Consider the following 18,399-nt stretch of genomic DNA (forward strand, 5'->3'; position numbering starts at 1 on the left):
TAAGGCCCTAACAAAATGTAATGGACCTGAATGAAGCAAGAATAATAGTTGGTACTAATCTATGGGACTACTGGAAGAGGGTACAAAGAAAACAGGTTTTGCAAGTAGCAGATGAAGTGGTGCGAATAAATTCATACCCACAACGTGAAAAGGGCTTCTTTCAAATTTGATCAATCTTCCATTTCAACAATTGTAGTATGTAAGTACAAATGTTTTCAAGAGGACCCACCACAATCACTGTTGACAAAAAAGATACCATATACTGTACCACTTGGACTACATTTACCAAATAAAAAACATATGCCTTTATATATGACTGGTGTATTACACAATATCATAATACTACAATGCTATACAGGAGGTGTGCTGAACAACTTAAAGAAGAGTGTATAATCAGTAAAGTTAAGCCATTACCTTCATCTTTTCAACATCATCTTTCTGTTCAATTGGTACATAAAAACTTGCTTCCTTGCTTTTCTTTCCTTTTATCTTCTTTCCTTTGTTTTCTGCTTCCATTTCATCAGTGCCATCCCTCTCAATTGTGTCAGGGTCTCTTTCCGGAAAGCAGAATTTCAGCATAGTGTTGAAAAACTTTTTTGTCAAACCTAGTAAAATAATATTGTTGAATGCATTTTGTAAACTTTCTAATTAGGTTATAAAATAAATTTCAGTAAACATGATGATACTGATATAAAAATATGTTTGACTTACCTATTGTTATTGGAACAACATTAATCTCAAAGTGTTCTTTAACTGATATACCTCCAACAGGTGCTTTCTCTCGGCAAAAAACTCTGATGGCTCTCTGGAAAGAGACATTATATCGCTGTACAACAGTTTTCCTAGAATGCCACAGAATGAGTGCACATACAAATATCTATGATGAAGGAAGAAAGAAAGTGATTGAAGAGTAAGACTGGAGGGATATGATATACGAGGTTTGTCCAGAAAATACGTATAAAAGTTGAATAATGTCTTTATGTTACAAGTTGTAGTCACCGCCAGGTGGGACTACTGCTGTAATCAATCCCATCAACGCTCAGTTTGAGTCAGAGGACTCTGCGTGAAGGTGGGAGTGTGCGGCAGCTTGTTGACAGTTACCCCTTTTCACCTGCCATCGGCATGGAGCTCTCTCTGGTTGAGGAACAGCGCATCAACATCAAGTTTCTTGCAAAGCTAGGCAAGAATGGCCGTGAGATTTTTGAGTGTTTGAAACAGGTTTTCGGAGACAATTCTCTGAAGGAACCAACTGTGAACAAGAGGTTAAAATGGTTCCGGGATGCCCGAGAAGAAGTGAACAATGACCCTTGCCCAGGATGCCCGTCAACATCAAGTTCTGATGCAAATGTCGAATGAATTCGGGCTTGTGTTCTTAAAGACCGTAGATTGACAGTCAGAATGATTGCTGACGACCTGTCAATCCCCAAAACAATCGTTCACGAAATCCTGACACAAAAACATGAAATGAAGAAATTGTGTGCGAAAATCGTACCGAAGCTCTTGAAAACAGAAAACAAAGAGGATTGAGTGCTGTGAGGATTGGTTGGAAGCAGAGGAACAAGGGGACTTTCTCAACCGAGTCATCACTGGAGACGAGTCCTGGTTTTACAAATTCGATGTGGAGCTCAAATCTCAAAGAAAGGAATGGAAACTAGCAGGAGAACCGAGAACAAAAAAGTTGCGAAAATCAAGGTCCAATGTGAACACAATGTTGATTGTTATCTTTGATTCTAGGGGCATTGTTCACATGGAATTTGTTCCTCCTGGCCAGAGAGTGAACGGAAAATTTTACATTGAAGTTCTGACATGTCTCAGAGCTCGTGTGACCCGAGTTCGACCGGAGTTGCCAAAAGGGGGCAGATGGATCATTCATCATGACAATGCGCCCGCTCACACATCGCTTGTTGTGCGCGAGTTTTTGGCCCGAAGCTCAATCACCGTGACAGACCACCACCCTTATTCACCCGATTTAGCCCCGTGTGACTTCTTCATGTTCCCGAAATGCAAAATGGTGCTTCGGGAGCGGCACTTGGGAACATCACAACTGAAGACTTTCAGCAATGTTATCAACAGTGGAAACGGCGTTGGCAGAAGTGTATCGCGTCTCAGGGAGAGTACTTTGAAGGAGACCATAACTTTTATACGTATTTTCCGGACAAACCTCGTATATCAAGAGGAGTCAATAAAGTGCATAATGAAGAAGGAACAGCAGTTGGGGTGCAAGAGTAAGAAATAGACATGATCAGTTTAACAGAATGTGTGTTAATCTTAGGTTCTGAGTGCTTGCCAAAAGGACATTTCAACTTCCAGTTTCTTATCATCATGTTATCCAAGAAGACTGCTGAGAGTACTGCTGTTGGAAGATATTGATTAATTTTAATTTATTTGAAACTACTACTGAAGAATGGAAAATCCAGGATGGAATGGAACAATATTATGAGAAGGAAAGCTGCTACTCACCATATAGAGAATATGCCGAGTCACAGATAGGCATATCAAAAAGACTCTCACAATTAAAACTTTTGGCCATTAAGTCCTTTGTCAACAATACACACACACACACACACACACACCACACACACACACCACACACACACACACACACACACACACACACACACACAGATATATACTCAAACAAGCAATCTCACCTCATGGACATATGACTACTATCTCCAGCCACTCCAGCCAGATTGCAGCTACATTGAGTCAAGCAGAAACTGCAATCTGGAATGGGACAGGGAAGGAGGAAAGTACAGGTGACGGGGAGAGGAGTCAGTGCTGCCTGGCAGGGCATGCAGGGCTAGGCGGTGGGACAGACAGGGCCACCAGGTGCAGTGTCAGGAGGCTGTGAGGGAGGGGAGAGGTGAGGTGTTGGGGTAGTGGCAAAGGAGAGGAGCAAAGAAGGGGAAAACACTGGTGGGTGCATTGGCAGAGTGTGTTGCACAATGAGGGTGAGGGGACATGAACTGAGAGGAAGTCTTATGACAAAAAGGGTGAAAACTGTTGGGTGGAGGGGTATGGGGACAGTAAGTTACTGTAAGCTGAGGGTGGGATGATTTCAGGAGCAAGAATGTGTTGTAAGGATAACTTCCATCTGCACAGTTCAGAAAAGCTGGTAATGGAAGGGAGGATCCAGTTGATCTGAGTTGTGAAGCAGCCACTGAAATCAAGTATGTTATGTTCACCTGCATGTTGTGCCACAGGATAGTCCACTTCGTTCTTAGCCAGTTTAGTGGTGGCTGTCTATCCTGGTGGATAGCTGGTGAGCAGTCATACCAATATAAAAGGTTGTGCAATGATTACAGCAGAGCTGGTATATGATATGGCCACACCCACATGTGGTCAGGCCTTTGATGGGGTAGGATGTGCCTGTGAGAAGACTAGAATATGAAGTGTTAGGTGATTGGATTGGGCATGTCTCACACCTGGGCCTGCCACAGCAATGTGATACTTGTGGCACTGACACAAGGATGGACTTTGATGTTGTGGAGGTTTGGTGGTGGGGACAGAAGACCACTTAAGGAGGGGTGGGAAGCATCTTTGGTAGGCTGCCCCTCATTTCAGGACATAGTGGTAGGTAATCAAAACCCTGGTGAAGGATGTGGTTCAGTTGTTCCAGTCCAGGGTGGTAATGGGTGACAAACGGGGTACTTCTTTGTGGCTGGTTTTTGGGGGTGGTCGGAGGATGGGACGGGGAATCTGATTGCTAACTAGATATGGGGATAGTGCCTGTCTGTGAAGGTCTCTGTGAGATCTTCAGCAAACTGGGCAATGGAATTTCATGACTGCAGATATGCCATCCATAGGTGGCCAGTCTGTATGGGAAGTATTTTTTGATTTAGAAGTGATGACAGCTGTCGGAATGCACATACTGTTGGTGGTTAGTGGGTTTAAAGTGAATAGAGGTGTGGATGGAGCCATAAGAGAGGAGAAAGTCAACACCCAGGAAGGTGGTATGGTGTGTTGAGAAGCACCAGGTGAAGTGGTTGGGAAAGAAGGCGATCAGGTAGCGAAGGAATAAGTACAGGGTGTCTTGGCCCTGAGTGCAGATCATGAAGATGTCATCAATGATTTCGAGCCAAACCAGGAGTTTGGGGTTTTTTGAGGCTAGGAAAGTTTTCTTTAGATGGTCCATTTACAGGTTGGCATAGGAATGTGCCATTTGGTTGCCCATGGCTGTGCTGCAGATTTGTTTGTATACATTCCCTTCAAAGACCAAGTAGTTTTGTGTTAGGGTTGCATTTATAAGGTGTACGAAGTAGTGGGTTTGCAGTCTGAAGGATGTTGGAAAAGGTAGTGTTCAATAGCAGCAAGACCATGGATATGATGGATGTTAGTGTCAACAGTCACGAGTAGGGATCCAGGAGATAAACAAGTGTGGATGGTGTACAGTCAATGAATTTAGTGGCTGGTACCTTTGATGTGATAGGCTAGATACTGGGCAATTAGTTGTAGATATTGGTCAATGAAGGCCAAATTTTTTTCAGTGCGAGCACAATAACCAGCTGCAATGAGATGTCCAGGATTGATGGTTTGTGAATTTTGGGTAACGTATAACGAGGGTGTGTGGCACATCATAGAGGTGAGGAGTCATTTCTGGCATTTTATTTTCAAGTAGCTTACCTTTCTATCCACTGGCATATTGCTCTGTATTTCAGTGGGTGACAATACTTCCTTGTACACTTGATTTGGTAGCAGATTAGTCATCCGAATATAGCCAAGTTCCAACAGGTGCTCACCAGAATTATCACTCTTGGAATTTTTTGTGTACCTAAAACGTGATCACGTACCAGTTAGTAAATAAATATATTCTGATTGAAACAGAATGTTATGAATGAATGTGGAGAAACATACAAATAATTAAATTACACATTCTCTGATGCTTACTGGAATACTAACAAGCTCCATGTTTAGAAAGCTCAAATATGACTTTTTATGGGAAATTACGTTTTATTTGTTGATGTACTTGGATAAAATGCCATGCATGAAATAATTATAATCTGAATTATGAAGTTTCAATCAACAACTCACATTATTTCCTTTTCTACAATTCATAGCATATTCTCTAATACTCTCTCACAGCCATCTTCATACAGGATGTCCAGCAAAGGAGTCCCCGATTTCAAAATTAAATATCTTGAAAACTAAGATTGATAGAAGAGTACAACAGAAAGTGCATTCAAAGTAGTTCTAGAAGCTGCTAACAGATGACAGTCTACTCTGTGCAGCTCATAAAATATCCACATGCATAATTAAACTCATGTCCGCCCCCGATAGCTGAGTGGTCAGTGCGATGGACTGTCAATCCTAAGGGCCCGGGTTCAATTCCCGGCTGGGTCGGAGAATTTCTCCACTCAGGGACTGGGTGATGTGTTGTCCTAATTGTCATCATTCCATCCCCATCGGCGCGCAAGTCGCCAAAGTGGCATCAAAGCGAAAGATTTGCACCAGGCGAGCGGTCTACCTGACAGGAGGCCCTCATCACATGCCATTATTATTATTATTATTATTATTATTATTATTATTAAACTAATTCTCTGCAAGCAGTCTTTGCAATCACACCACAAACTCTCTGAAATGTCCACCACTTGCAGTATGTGACGTAAATGGACAGTAAAAGTTTCCATCATACCCTGTAGTGTCTCAATGGAAATGGATTCAGATGCCACACAGATTGCAGTTTAAAGCTTGTCCAGCATGGTATGATGGTTCCAGTAAACAGTATTTTTCACTGTGTCCCTCAAAAGGTAGTCACAACGAGTCAGACTGGGTTAATGTGCAGGGCAGTCCATCCCTCCTCTAGCGAGTTTGCAATAATTCAATGCAAAGAAACTGGAACACTTGTTAGGTGCAGTGTGTCTGGTCCAATCTTGCATGAGCACTCAGTGGCTGGTCGATCTACCAACACTAGCTGTGTGGTGACAAACTATTCCAAATTGCCATGCAACATTCACTAGTGATAGTTTCGCACAGAAAAACAGGATATAATCCCTCTGCTGCATTCCACATCCAAAACAGTAGCTTCAGACTGCTATCTTCAGTATGCTAATCTCCTTTCTTGTTTCAAAGGTGGAACTCATCATTCTGAGCTGTGGCACATTATTTATAGGCATTACATACTGCAATACAGCACCACCTGTTAGCAGATTTTTGAACTATTTTGAAACTTCTGTATAAAATTATTACCAATTTCACAATACATATACTATTTGTTACACTCATCTATTGAGTTTAGTCTTCAAGATATTTAATTTTGAAATCGGGGACTCCTTTGCTGGACAGCCAATACTTTAGTACATGACAGATCCACAAGCAAACACTGTATTTGCACTTTAAATGATATAATGGGCAGGGTGAGCAGCAATTTGTGACTGTTTGCTGATGACGCTGTGGTGTACATGAAGGTGTCATCGTTAAGTGACTCTAGGATGGTACAAGATGCCTTGGACAGAATTTTTATTTGGTGTGGTGAATTGCAGCTTGCTCTAAATGTAGAAAAATGTAAGTTAGTGCAGATGAGTAGGAAAAACAATCCAGTAATGTCCGAATACGCCATCAGTAGCATGCAGCTTGATACAATCATGTTGATTAAATATTGAAGCATATTACTGCAAAGCCATATTAAATGCAACAAGCACGCAAGGAGGAGAGTAGGGAAGGCAAATCCTCAACTTCACTTTATTGACAGAATTTTGGGAGGGTGTAGCTCATATATAAAGGAAATAACTTAAAGAACACTAGTGCAACCCATTCTTGATTACTGCTCAAGTCTGTAGGATACCCACCAGAAAGACATTGAAGCAATTAAGAAGCAGACTGCTAGATTTGTTACTGGTAGATTTGATGAGCATGCAAGTATTATGGAAATGCTTTATAAACTCAAATGGGAATCCCTGGATGGAAGATGATGATCTTTTCACAAATCACTATTGAGAAAGTTCAGACAACTGGCATTTGAGGCTGCCTGCAGAATGATTCTACTGCTGCTAACATTCATTTCATGTAGCAACCACAAAGACAAGGGAAATTAAAGCTCATATGGCATAGACAGCTGTTTTCCCATTGCTCCATTTGTGAGTGGAACAGGTAAGTAAATGGCTAATAGTGGTTAAAGTTACTCTCCACCGTGCACCATATTGTAGCGTGCAGAGTGTTAATGCACATGTATACATAGATGAAAAACTGGAATGTATTGGATGTGACACCTGCCCACCATACAACCAAAGTATCTATGAAAAAATATAAATGTAATGTTAATTCACTACAGAAATGCATGTCACATCACAAGTCTTCACTTATACAAATTCCATATCCCTGGCAAACAAGGACATTTTTGTTGTCTTTTAGTTTCTATCAAAATGGATAAAGTAGCTCAAAATCAATAGAGAGATGTTCTTCATATTACACAACCTCACAAACACTTTACATTGCACCAGCTAAAGTCTTTAGCAGAGACCCCTGTAATTATATAACTACCATTACCACATCATCATTCAAAATAGGTTTTTGTAGCCCTCTCACATCATCCTGTTTGTATTATGTGTTTCCCACAGACCCATATATGAAAAACCCTACTCCAGTATGTTCACTGATAAAAAATTCTTTCCCAGAGGCAAAAACATTAGCTACATAGTAGCTAATATGGAACCACTGTTCAACTTTCAATACTGGCAAGACAACCACAAAGCTTGGTCAGTTTATGTCATTGTATGTCATAGTGTCAGAGACTGTATTGATATCTGTGATGGTAGTGGCACTTGTTGCAATGTAAATGATTTGGGAAATTTCTCCATAGTCTCTCAAAGTCAACTGCTTACTTCCATGTACCACTGAGATTGAAGTATCTGTCATAGTTAAAGTTACTGTTACACATTCTGATTTTTATGGCTTATTTGATGACAGAGTCCCAGTAGGATAATTTATGGGACAAGATTTTTGTATCACCAAACATATGTTTATATTTATTCACAAGAATACTAATATTTAATGTGCCACTGATGTTCTGCACAGTCTTTGGGAATTGTACAGATAAATGGCTGATATAATTCCTTGTGCACTGACAAGAGAGAGTGCAAATTCCAGGGACCCTGAGACCAAGCTGTCACTAGCTGGGCAGAACATCTTAACTAACTTTTTTGGGTAGTCAGAAAATAGATCTTGTGCCTTGTCTGCCTAGGAAAGGAAGGAATGCAATACAAAGATGTAGTGATTGTTGAACATCTTGGTGTTGTGCTCCTGTTTCTCTGATAGAACTACCTTAGTGCCTTGATTCTACAACCATACACACTGAACACATATTTCAGACTTTTTATACAAAATCCAAGTGGTTTATGATATTAAAAGCTGTAGTTCTGGGCTGATGGTAGAATCTCCATGCACAGAAATAAGTCAGTGCATTGGCTTGTGGCCTACAGGGATACTGGGTTGCCCATTTCGTTCATGTTCTACTACAAACATCTAAAAATAAAGTTTTCATTTGGCCTCTATCACAATAGTGTTCTGGATTTTAGGACGCATGCTATTCATATGGTCAAGAAACTACTGATGCACTTTAAAACTTTGTGGCAAGATAAGTGGATTATGATGCTAGTGCTGCCACTGCTACTACTGATGATGATGTGGGATTTACAGCGCTCAATGGTATAGTAGTTAGTGTCCTTTCTGAATATGAATATACGAGTTTGTGCAACAAGTGTCTTACCTAATAAAAATATTACTGTGATGGTATATTGTGGAACTATTTTTAGCAGATTGCTTGAGAATGTGTTACATCATCACTGTTTTGGAGAGCTGAAGGACTACACTTCTGAGCCAGCTCTGTGGGAGAGTTTTCATCTTCACCCACCCCCCCCCCCCCCCTTTTCCCCACCACTGCTAACCCCATCAATGCCAAAACAACATCTGATTCCACACAGTACCAGGGTGGAAACTGTATGGGCAAGTGCAGAACACAAAAAGCTGCTTAAAAATATTGTAATTCTTTTTAAAAATCTTGTTAAAACAAAGAATAAAGGCATGTGTGATTATGCTTGTGTACTGTCACATGCCTAAGTTAAATACACAAAATATTACTTCATGAAATAAAGATAGTCCGGATAAAAGGCACTAAAGCATTTTCTTAGATACAGATAGCTGGATGATCAACAATATGAGAAACAGGAAGAAGCCAGTTGTTCACAAATTTAAAAGTGCTCCATAATTACTTTTGAGGTTTATGTGTGGAAAACTAAAAGTGGCTTGCACGGCTCCTGAGACTATGTTAAGTGATGCTGGTTAATGGGATATAATTGGGAAAAACTAAATGATGTAGTTTTGATCTTAGCATCTATCTTTCTTTTGAAAGTTCTCCACATGGCTATTATATTAGATTACAAGATCAGTTTTATTGACTTTTCACCAATAAGCTTATGGTCCTCCAGAATTTACCTGTAGCTAATGAAGAGACGAGTTCTGAAAAACTCAAGTGGATAAACTAATTTCTTAGATCAACTCTTTTTCAAGAATGAAAGCAAGAGCTGGAACTCGATAGTCATATTCTATTTTGAAAGATTCTGCTCCATTAAAGGCTTGAAACATTTCAATATGGTGTTTTTATCCACTGAAAAAACTGTCAGTGCATACAGGGTGCTCAGAAAGAGCCTGAAAATCTTGTAAGGTTGGTTAGAACTAGTCTCAGAACCTTGTAAGGGTGTTGCAGTATAAGTTGTGCTGAGAAATAATTGTCAAGAAAAAAAAATTCTATGTTGCAACATTTTGTAGTTAATTAGCACTGAAGTTGTCCAATCAGGTCATTTTGCATGTAAATTCAAGTGACCCACCAGAGATGGTGTCACCAAATGTGTTCTTTGCTTGGTTTCTTAAAACTAAACAAGAAAGTGATACAAAAATAAAAACAGGACCTGAGCCACAAGATGAGCAGTCTCATGCGATATCGTCTACACTATGAGAACGACTGTAACTAATTGTTTTCTGGTCAGCCACTTGAATCTGCACACACACACTGTAGCCTGATTGGTTAACTTCACTGTTAATTAACCTGGAAACAGCACAATGTGTTGAATGTTTTTCTTAAGAATTATTTTGTAGTACAACCTATCTTGCGACACCTTATAAGCTTTTTCATAAACTTTTCTAACTGTTTCTGATAACCATGTTTACTGGGCGGTAGTAGAGATTATAAATGCTTTTGTTAATGGAATATTTCTCTTTCACATCACACAAAAATTTATATTGTTTTTATTGAAAAAAAATTAAAACTTTTGTCCTTGTTTATCATTTATCAACCACATTAATGCTAATTTCTCTGAAATTTTGCTACGTACTGGAGAGTTTTCTTTGCATGTAATGAATAACCACCAGAAGAAGGAGCCACTGGCTCCAAAAGCTTGTGAAAGTGAAATTCTTTTGTGTGTGTGTGTGTTTTCCCCTGCTGCCACTTGATGAGAAGATTTTTTTATATGTCCTTTTACATTATATTATCAATAATTAATTATTTTTGTTGTTAAATAACTTAAGTAGTTAAACACAATAGTGTCTTATGTTTCACATATCAGTACAAAAATTAGATGATATTTTTTTTTATTTCTGCCACACATTTTTTGATGGAAAGTGAAATAATTCATAACTTATGGAATTAAAAAGGTCATTTACATTTTCATCATTTCCACTCAGTTCATTTTAGCTAGAACAGTGCAATAGGTCTAGTTCTTTCCACTTTCACTGATAGCTTTTAAAGATCTCAGGGTTACCTTAAATGGAACTGAACTGTTTCTTCTTTTAGTATATATCATTAGAATAAGATTCACCAATTTAATTTTGTTACAGAAGAATGTCTATGCAATTCTAAATCAATGAGCAGTAGGTTTATATTTGTTTTTAAAGGACTTAGCAAGAGCCCAACGAATAGCAGCTAATGTCTAACAGTGGGGGAAAGGGGACAGGCAGATTTCAAATAATATGTCATTTGTGTGCAAAAATGTTCTTGAATGGTCGTGAACTATGGGGTCATTAATTAGTCAGATATTTGGCTAGCCTTAAAGTAGCAGAATCATCAACTCTCAAGAAACCTTAACGGATTTTAGACAAGATGCATAACCTAGGAGATCTAGGAGTTCAGGTTCTAAGATTCTTCACAAAATTGTTACACAGGGCAGAATTCTTTAACAGCTCTTCAGTCCGTTTTTCTGGTATAGGACATAATGTAGGGTGTTTCACAATGTTTTCCAAATTTGAATAATGCATGCTAAAAACAAAATACAATGATGGTGGTGTTGTGTATTAGTAGTGTGAAGTATCAAGTTTCACTACATATGCAAGTCAGTAGTAATCACATCATACTGTTTGAAGCAACATCGTGCATTTGCAATGTACTGCCATTTCCACTACAGCGAATCTATTGTGTGTGGGCAACGTGTCTTTCATAAGCATTTCAAGGGTAAGCTGCGTTAGTCAAATCCTGTTTGTGGAACATGTTGAAGTGGGTAAGAAACTTCTGTGCAGCTACCAGTGCATTGAACCAAAGTCAACTGGCTCTTAGAAAACCATCCAAACTCCATGCCAGACTTTTACCTACAGGGGTATTTAAAGGCCAGAGTGTACTCCAAGAAAAGCCTGCAATGAATAAAAGTTCGAATCCATTATGAAATTTCCAGAATTCATCTAGCAGTTAAAAAAGATGTGTTCAAAAACTTGGTGAAATGTCTCAAGTATTGTGTAGCCATGAATGATTTTCATTTGTCCAATGTAGTATTTCATAAATAAACTTGTAGTTTGTGTGTTATTCAAATCTGAAATCATCAAAACATTGTGAAACACACTGTAAAATCATTATTTAGATACTTGTCCTCCAACAACAATGACACTCTGCTGCTTTGCAGCATAAAGTGGCATTTTCCTTGCCAAACAGCAGCCCCTCCTCTCTCTGCTCTGCTCTGCTGATCTCTGAATTCGGAGGATTGGCTGCAAAATGAGCTGTGACTCTTGTCATCAAAAAAGCATTAGTGACCAGAATGTGCAACAACAAACTGCCAGGACAGCATTCAAAATTCTACTGTTGTACAGAAACAGCCTCTCAATTCTGACTGATTACACAGGCATTATCTGAACTGTCTGCATTCCAACAGGTACCATTAGCATCAAACACATTAACACAAAATCTAGCAGCACATCAAGATGATGTATGTTAACCTATCACGGGTTGATAAGACCTTCACAGGAAAAACTATGACAGTCAGTAGGTTTAGATGTAGGCAAGGGAGGTAATTAATAAAAGCTCAGGTTTTTTATTCTAATTTGGTGTGCCAAGAAAATAGAGAATACTTTATATAAGGATGCCATAACAAGAAACTTTGTTCCCATGTTAAAAATCATTCCATAAGTTGTAAAAGCAGTAGTGATAGAACATACTAATAAGATTAAATTTAACTAGAATTTTCTATTAATATAAGGCAAGATACAAAAACTCACAAAAAATTGCTTAAAACAACATCTGCTATTCCCAGCTGTCCATCAGCTTCTGTTAGCCTCCATTTTGCATGTTTGAAGCATATTTCATTTGCTCGCACAACTCTCACAGGCTTATCCCCTCGCATTATGGCCAGTTTCTGATTGGCTGATAACTGAGTTTCTTTGTAACATGACAGCATCATATGTAATTCCTCACTTTGTGAATTTAGCTGTTCTTTGCATTCATAAACCTAAAGAGATAGGGCAACAGAATTGAGAAAGTGGTAAATATTGATTTACAAGAAACTTAGCAAAATGCAGAGTCATTGCATATCCCTGTAATTACCTGTCTCTCAAGCTCCTCCATTTCCTGCTGATATAGTTCATTATTGGCAGGATCTTCCATTTCTGCTATATTCCGCTGCAGAATGTAAGTTTCTTTCTCCAGTCGACGTAGTTTTGAGACTAAGGATCTAAATGTGAAATTCAATGCATATCATCAGCAATTAATCTATGGTGCTTTGTATGTACCTCAATAAATATTTTTCAATGACTTAAAGCTAATCACGACAGCTACAATAAATGAAACAACCAACCAACACACAAACACACACACACACACACACACACACACACACACACACAATTTGCATTTGAAAATATCTGTTTCAGTTTCCCACAGGGTATGATACATTTAACAACATAATTCCAATCAAGAAAGACTGAACAGTGGTTTGCATGCCTTTTCTTTCAAATGAAGGTACAATATTCTATGTTCATTTATGGAGACAAACTTTAGTAGCTACTTTTTGTAAAAAAGAAAGCAATGCTAGTCTGTTTAAAAGATTATAATTTTTATAATCTTTTTTTATAAAATATACAGAACATTAGCAAATCAAAATATTAATCTGAAGAGAGAGAGAGGCAAACTTTTGAGTATCATTCTGAAACAAGTGTAGAAGACAATATTTTCAAAATCTGTGGTAGTTGAAATTTATCATTGGTTCCACCTGAGAAAGCACTGAATGCTGTCTTTTCCTTAGTCTTGGATTTTCAGTCAATCTGCAACAAAAACAACATGGTGTATGCTGATTACAGTGTCCCCTCCCTCCCCCCCCCACCACCCACCCCACACACACACACACAAACTGGTAGTGTGCCAGTATACTGATAGAAGTGGTTGAGAGTACCTCAGAAACCATAAGCTATGAAAGAATGTTTCAGTAGTATCACTGTTACATATTAAATGTGTGTGCTCACAGATGCAAAGCTGTACCTAGCCACCTGCTACTGGTAACAGAATGATTCCATCACTACTACATTTCAATACACAGAAATATCTAAGATTTGAGATACAAATTTATATTAATGTTTCTATAAACTAGCTGTACATCAAAATATCCCACTGGGGTGCACCGTACACGATAACATGCAGTACAGATCCTCCCAACCAAAATATGATAACTATAGATGTGGCACTTTCTCTTCTATATAAGTTTATAATGTTTATCACTAAAGAATCATTTCTTCGCTCTAAAAAAGTACCACAAAATATATCAGACATTATCCAAATTGTAAAATTTATATCTAGGTTTATACCTGACTTGGTTTTGTAACTGTTGTATGGGCTTTCTCTGGTCCTCAACACTGTGCAGCTGCAACTGAAATCTCATTCTCTGCAGGCGTTCATATGCCTCTTTTCTTTGAGGCTCAACATAAAGCAGTAAATTGTTTACAATGTCCAGGATCATGGCATACTGTTTAAGGAGCAGGAAGTCCATTAATAACCAAATTTAATGCAGAAGACACAAATGAGTCCATAGCAATATTCCCACCTGCAATGAATTAGTGCAGACATCAAGGTCATAATGCATTAATGTAAATGCATCTATAGCACGTTCTCGCTTTTCCCACGGGCCTCCATCTTCATTAGGTGGTGGTGGAACTTCGTCAAGTGTGCTTGGATCAATACTGCTGTCACCATAAGCTGCATAGAAGAATTCACATTTGCAGCGAGACACAATGCGTTGCAACTGCAAAGAGTAGAATGACAAATCATGGTAATATAACTGAATCCTTAAACTTAGCAATATTATGAACAAGAAGACCACAAAGTAAAGTTACCTGTATTGGTGGATTTTCTCCCACATTGCTGGCTCCAACAGTTTCACTGACAACACCACCAACAGACTGCCCGCTGCCCACTAGGTGTGGCAGGTCAGGTACATCAGATATCACTGTTGAATCCTTTTCTTGAATATTGTCCACAGTAAGCCACATTATATTTTCTGTTTAGACAAAGATACGACATCTAAACATTTGTATTTAGTTGAAGATGCAGGATTCGCTAATATATGCAGCCAAAATCTACACATCCATTTACTGATTTTCATCACTATTTCATTTTGTTTCATAATTAAAGCAATTAATATGTAGCTAGTGTTACACTGTATATATTTTGGTAGCTTTGAAGTACCTCTGGCCAATGTCCAGAACATCTGTGACAGCATGGTATGACTTACAAAATATTGTGATACTGAAATGTGTAATGGCACACACTTGAGATATGCTACAGTAGTATGCAGCACCTGTTAAGTAAATACGTCTTCTACCATATACTGTTGTTGAAAGAAATTATATTGCATAAATGACTTTTCTAGCTGTCCAGATTTTCGTGATTTGGCATACTTGACTCTCTGCAACTTTTGGTACCAAAGGAACAATGAATTTTCTATTCTTTACAGTGAAATTGAAGCTGAAAGAGTACCGCATAAGTAAAAAAAAAAAAAAAAAAAAAAGGGTGTAAATTCAGCTTAACAGCAAACTTGGAAGATTACTGAGGCTATTCACATACAATATTATTATCTACAGGGAAGTTACAATGCCACAAAACTGTAGCAAAACACAGAAAAACATGCACAGAATGAACAGTTAGTGCAGTGACTGTCAGCTGGTAATCACACTCAAAAACAAATTTCCACTTTCATATGCTGCTTTTAAGTGAACAATGATCTCTTTCTTGATGAAAAGATGAAGGAAAGGACCGTATGGTAAGTCTCTCATGACCCACAGTTATGGGTGAGTTTCCCTAAATCTACCTCTTTTCCTAGATCTCTCCAGTCCTTTTCCTTCACGTTTCTTCCTTCCCCTTCAGCTCTTCTGGCTGACGAAGCAGCCACTGGCTCTGAAAGCTTGCCAGTTACAACTGTCCTTTATGTGTGTATTCTGCTGTCACTTGGTGAGTAGATTTTTTTTTATCTACATAATTAAATAATTTTGTCTTTAACTGATTGTTTTCATTGTTATATAAAGTATTTTCTATGATATAAAGAGGATGATGATGACACATTCTTTAAAATGATGCATAGTGGACTTGCAAACAAAATTGAGTGAAGCAAAAAACTTATGTTTTTCGTTTACATTATCTAACCAGTTGTAGCCCTTCACAAATAACCCATTATGTGTTAAGTGTATTTTTATATAAATAACAAATATGAGAAATATAGATCAATGTTTCTGCAATGTAACCAACACCAATAAATTCAATGAAGTAGGTAGATACTGACATGAACAGCTGAAGGATACATGTGTAGCACCTGTGATGGAATAGGAACTGAAGTGTCACATATACTAAATTTAACCATAAAATCATCAGACTTTTGAAATGAGCCTCTTCCATCACTTGCATGCAAAAAATTGTATTTTTCTGAGAAATATTAAAGGACTACTAATATTGGTGTCAGTTGTCAGTTCATTAATTGTTATTTTTGCAACACTTTTTAACAGAAATATGAAAACCATTATAAACCAAAAGCACTAATTTTTAATGGATAGTTAGCTATGAGGTACAATGAAAAGTTCCTGGAATACACCAATAAATGAATTTATACTTTACCTGGATCTTATTTACCACCACCACCTTCAAAATAGTTTCCTTGAGAGTACATACACCATTTCTAATAGTTTTTCAATGAACTAAAAGCTCCCTGGAATACATTTTTTGTGAGAGAGTTTAGTACCACTTGTGACTCTGCTTTAATCTCCTCAACCTCATCAAATCTTCGGCCTTTTAACTTGAGTTTCACTCTGGAGGAATAAAAACAAGTCGTGCTCAGTGCCATGTTGGGTGAATATGGGGATGAGGAACAAATGTAATTTCGTTTTGCACCAGAAACTCAAGGATGATCAATGGAGTGTGTAACCTCACATTGTCATGATTAATTACTGATCAGCCATGTGCCACTTTTTTGGACATTTTCTTCTTATGTTCTCCTTCAACTGCCTCTGGACATAACAGTAGAACATTGCATTGGCAGACTAACAAGGACGGACAAACAGCTTATGGAAGTTCTCTCTACGTCAAAGAAAAAGATGAGCGCAGATTTCACATTACTCTTCACTTGCGGGGCTTTCTCAAGAAATGTTAACAATGGACTTTTCCCCTTTGACAACTGCTGTTTGGTTTCAAGAGTGCATCCATAACCTCTGCTTTCATCATCAATAATAACCTTATAAAGAGAGCCTGGTTCACTTTTAAGCCTTTTTTTAAATTCTCTGCAGACTTGCGCGCAATGCTGTTTCAGCTTTCACTGAAAATTTACAGCACAAACTTTGTGGCAATTTGTCGCAAGTGCAGTTCATCCAAAAAATCATGTCCCATAAGACATCCCTAAGATATTGCATTTGTTTTGAGTGGTCTGCATATGGTCTTCCAACACCGTATTCTGAACAGAAGCGTTTCCTAGAGCACTGGTTGACAACCATCCAAAATATGGATCATTGTCAAATGATGTTCTGCCACCTTCAAAACATTTAAAACAAGTCCAGGTTGGAATACCAAGGATTATGGAAATGATAGATCAGTACTTAGTGTAAAGGCATGTTTAGTTGCAGACAGGCACAGTGAAAAGGCTGTTACACACTAAGCTTTTGGCCTAGCATTCCCCAGAAAAGAAAGAAAATCCACACATTCACACAAGAAGGCACACCTCATGGACATTATGTCCAGTCACAAGGCTAAAATGGCGAGAGATAGTGCTCATGTGTGCATCATGAGGTGTGCTTGTTTGTGTAAATTTATGTGTGTTATACTTCCTTTTCTGAAGGAGGATTCTGCCAAAAGCTTAGTGTGTAACAGTCTTTTCACTGTGGCTGTCTGCAACTCAGCAGTTCATCTTTACAGTGAGTAGCAATCTATCCTTTCCATAATTGTTGATAAACCATTCATAAATTTGACTGTGATCTAAGGCATGCTCCCCAAGTCTTACTTTAAGATGTTGTGTGTTTCTGCAGACTTTTTTTGAGCCTGAAACCAAAGTTTGAGCACATAAATTGCTCCCCGATGTTTGCCACCATCAGTTTCACAAGACATACAACACAAAATAATGGTAAATATGCATAGAAACTAAATGTGATGCACAAAAGCTGCTCGAGGCATTAACTCACAAAGGACATATGAGGTATCGCCTACCAGAGCTACACTGTACAAGCTACATATACATAATGGGAACTTTTGGGTAACATCTTGTATAAAGTGAGGACATTTGCTGCTAAGTTATTGGACTCTCATTCTTCTTCAGAATGATGAAGACACACTCTCTACACTCACTCTCTCTCTCTCTCTCTCTCTCTCTCTCTCTCTCTTTCTCTCTTTCTTTCTGGTCAATGTTGCACCACTAGCAATCTCTTGTGTCATTGGGAGAAATAATGTTGTATGGGTGGTAGGGAGATTCATGTTCTATGCTGCCATCCTTTCCACATCAAATGCTCCCTTCCTAACAGTCTATGCACCTTTCGTATGCTGCTCCATCAGCAGTTATTCACTATCTATACCAACAACTTCTTCCAGCATTTTCTCCCCTCCAACTACCCCACAAATTTATTCACAAACAATTCACCGTTGCAATCTCCTCCTCTCACCCTTTGACAAATAAAGCTCCCACTTCCAAAACT

General features: G+C 38.5%; 1 protein-coding gene across 1 annotated transcript in view; it reads right to left on the reverse strand.

Moving 5' to 3' along the window:
* The window catches only part of LOC126461608 (protein KIAA0100), a 320,706-nt gene that overhangs the window by 25,348 nt on the left and 276,959 nt on the right, over positions 1 to 18,399 (reverse strand). Inside the window, exons 29-36 of the mRNA XM_050096009.1 lie at positions 14,572 to 14,735; positions 14,283 to 14,480; positions 14,047 to 14,204; positions 12,794 to 12,920; positions 12,469 to 12,698; positions 4,627 to 4,774; positions 712 to 805; positions 415 to 605 (exon numbers count right to left, since the gene is read on the reverse strand). Of these exons, the coding sequence (XP_049951966.1) occupies positions 415 to 605; positions 712 to 805; positions 4,627 to 4,774; positions 12,469 to 12,698; positions 12,794 to 12,920; positions 14,047 to 14,204; positions 14,283 to 14,480; positions 14,572 to 14,735 (1,310 nt within the window). The remainder of the gene's footprint in view (positions 1 to 414; positions 606 to 711; positions 806 to 4,626; positions 4,775 to 12,468; positions 12,699 to 12,793; positions 12,921 to 14,046; positions 14,205 to 14,282; positions 14,481 to 14,571; positions 14,736 to 18,399) is intronic.

This window comes from Schistocerca serialis, chromosome 1 (genome assembly GCF_023864345.2).
Source record: "Schistocerca serialis cubense isolate TAMUIC-IGC-003099 chromosome 1, iqSchSeri2.2, whole genome shotgun sequence".
Taxonomy (NCBI): domain Eukaryota; kingdom Metazoa; phylum Arthropoda; class Insecta; order Orthoptera; family Acrididae; genus Schistocerca; species Schistocerca serialis.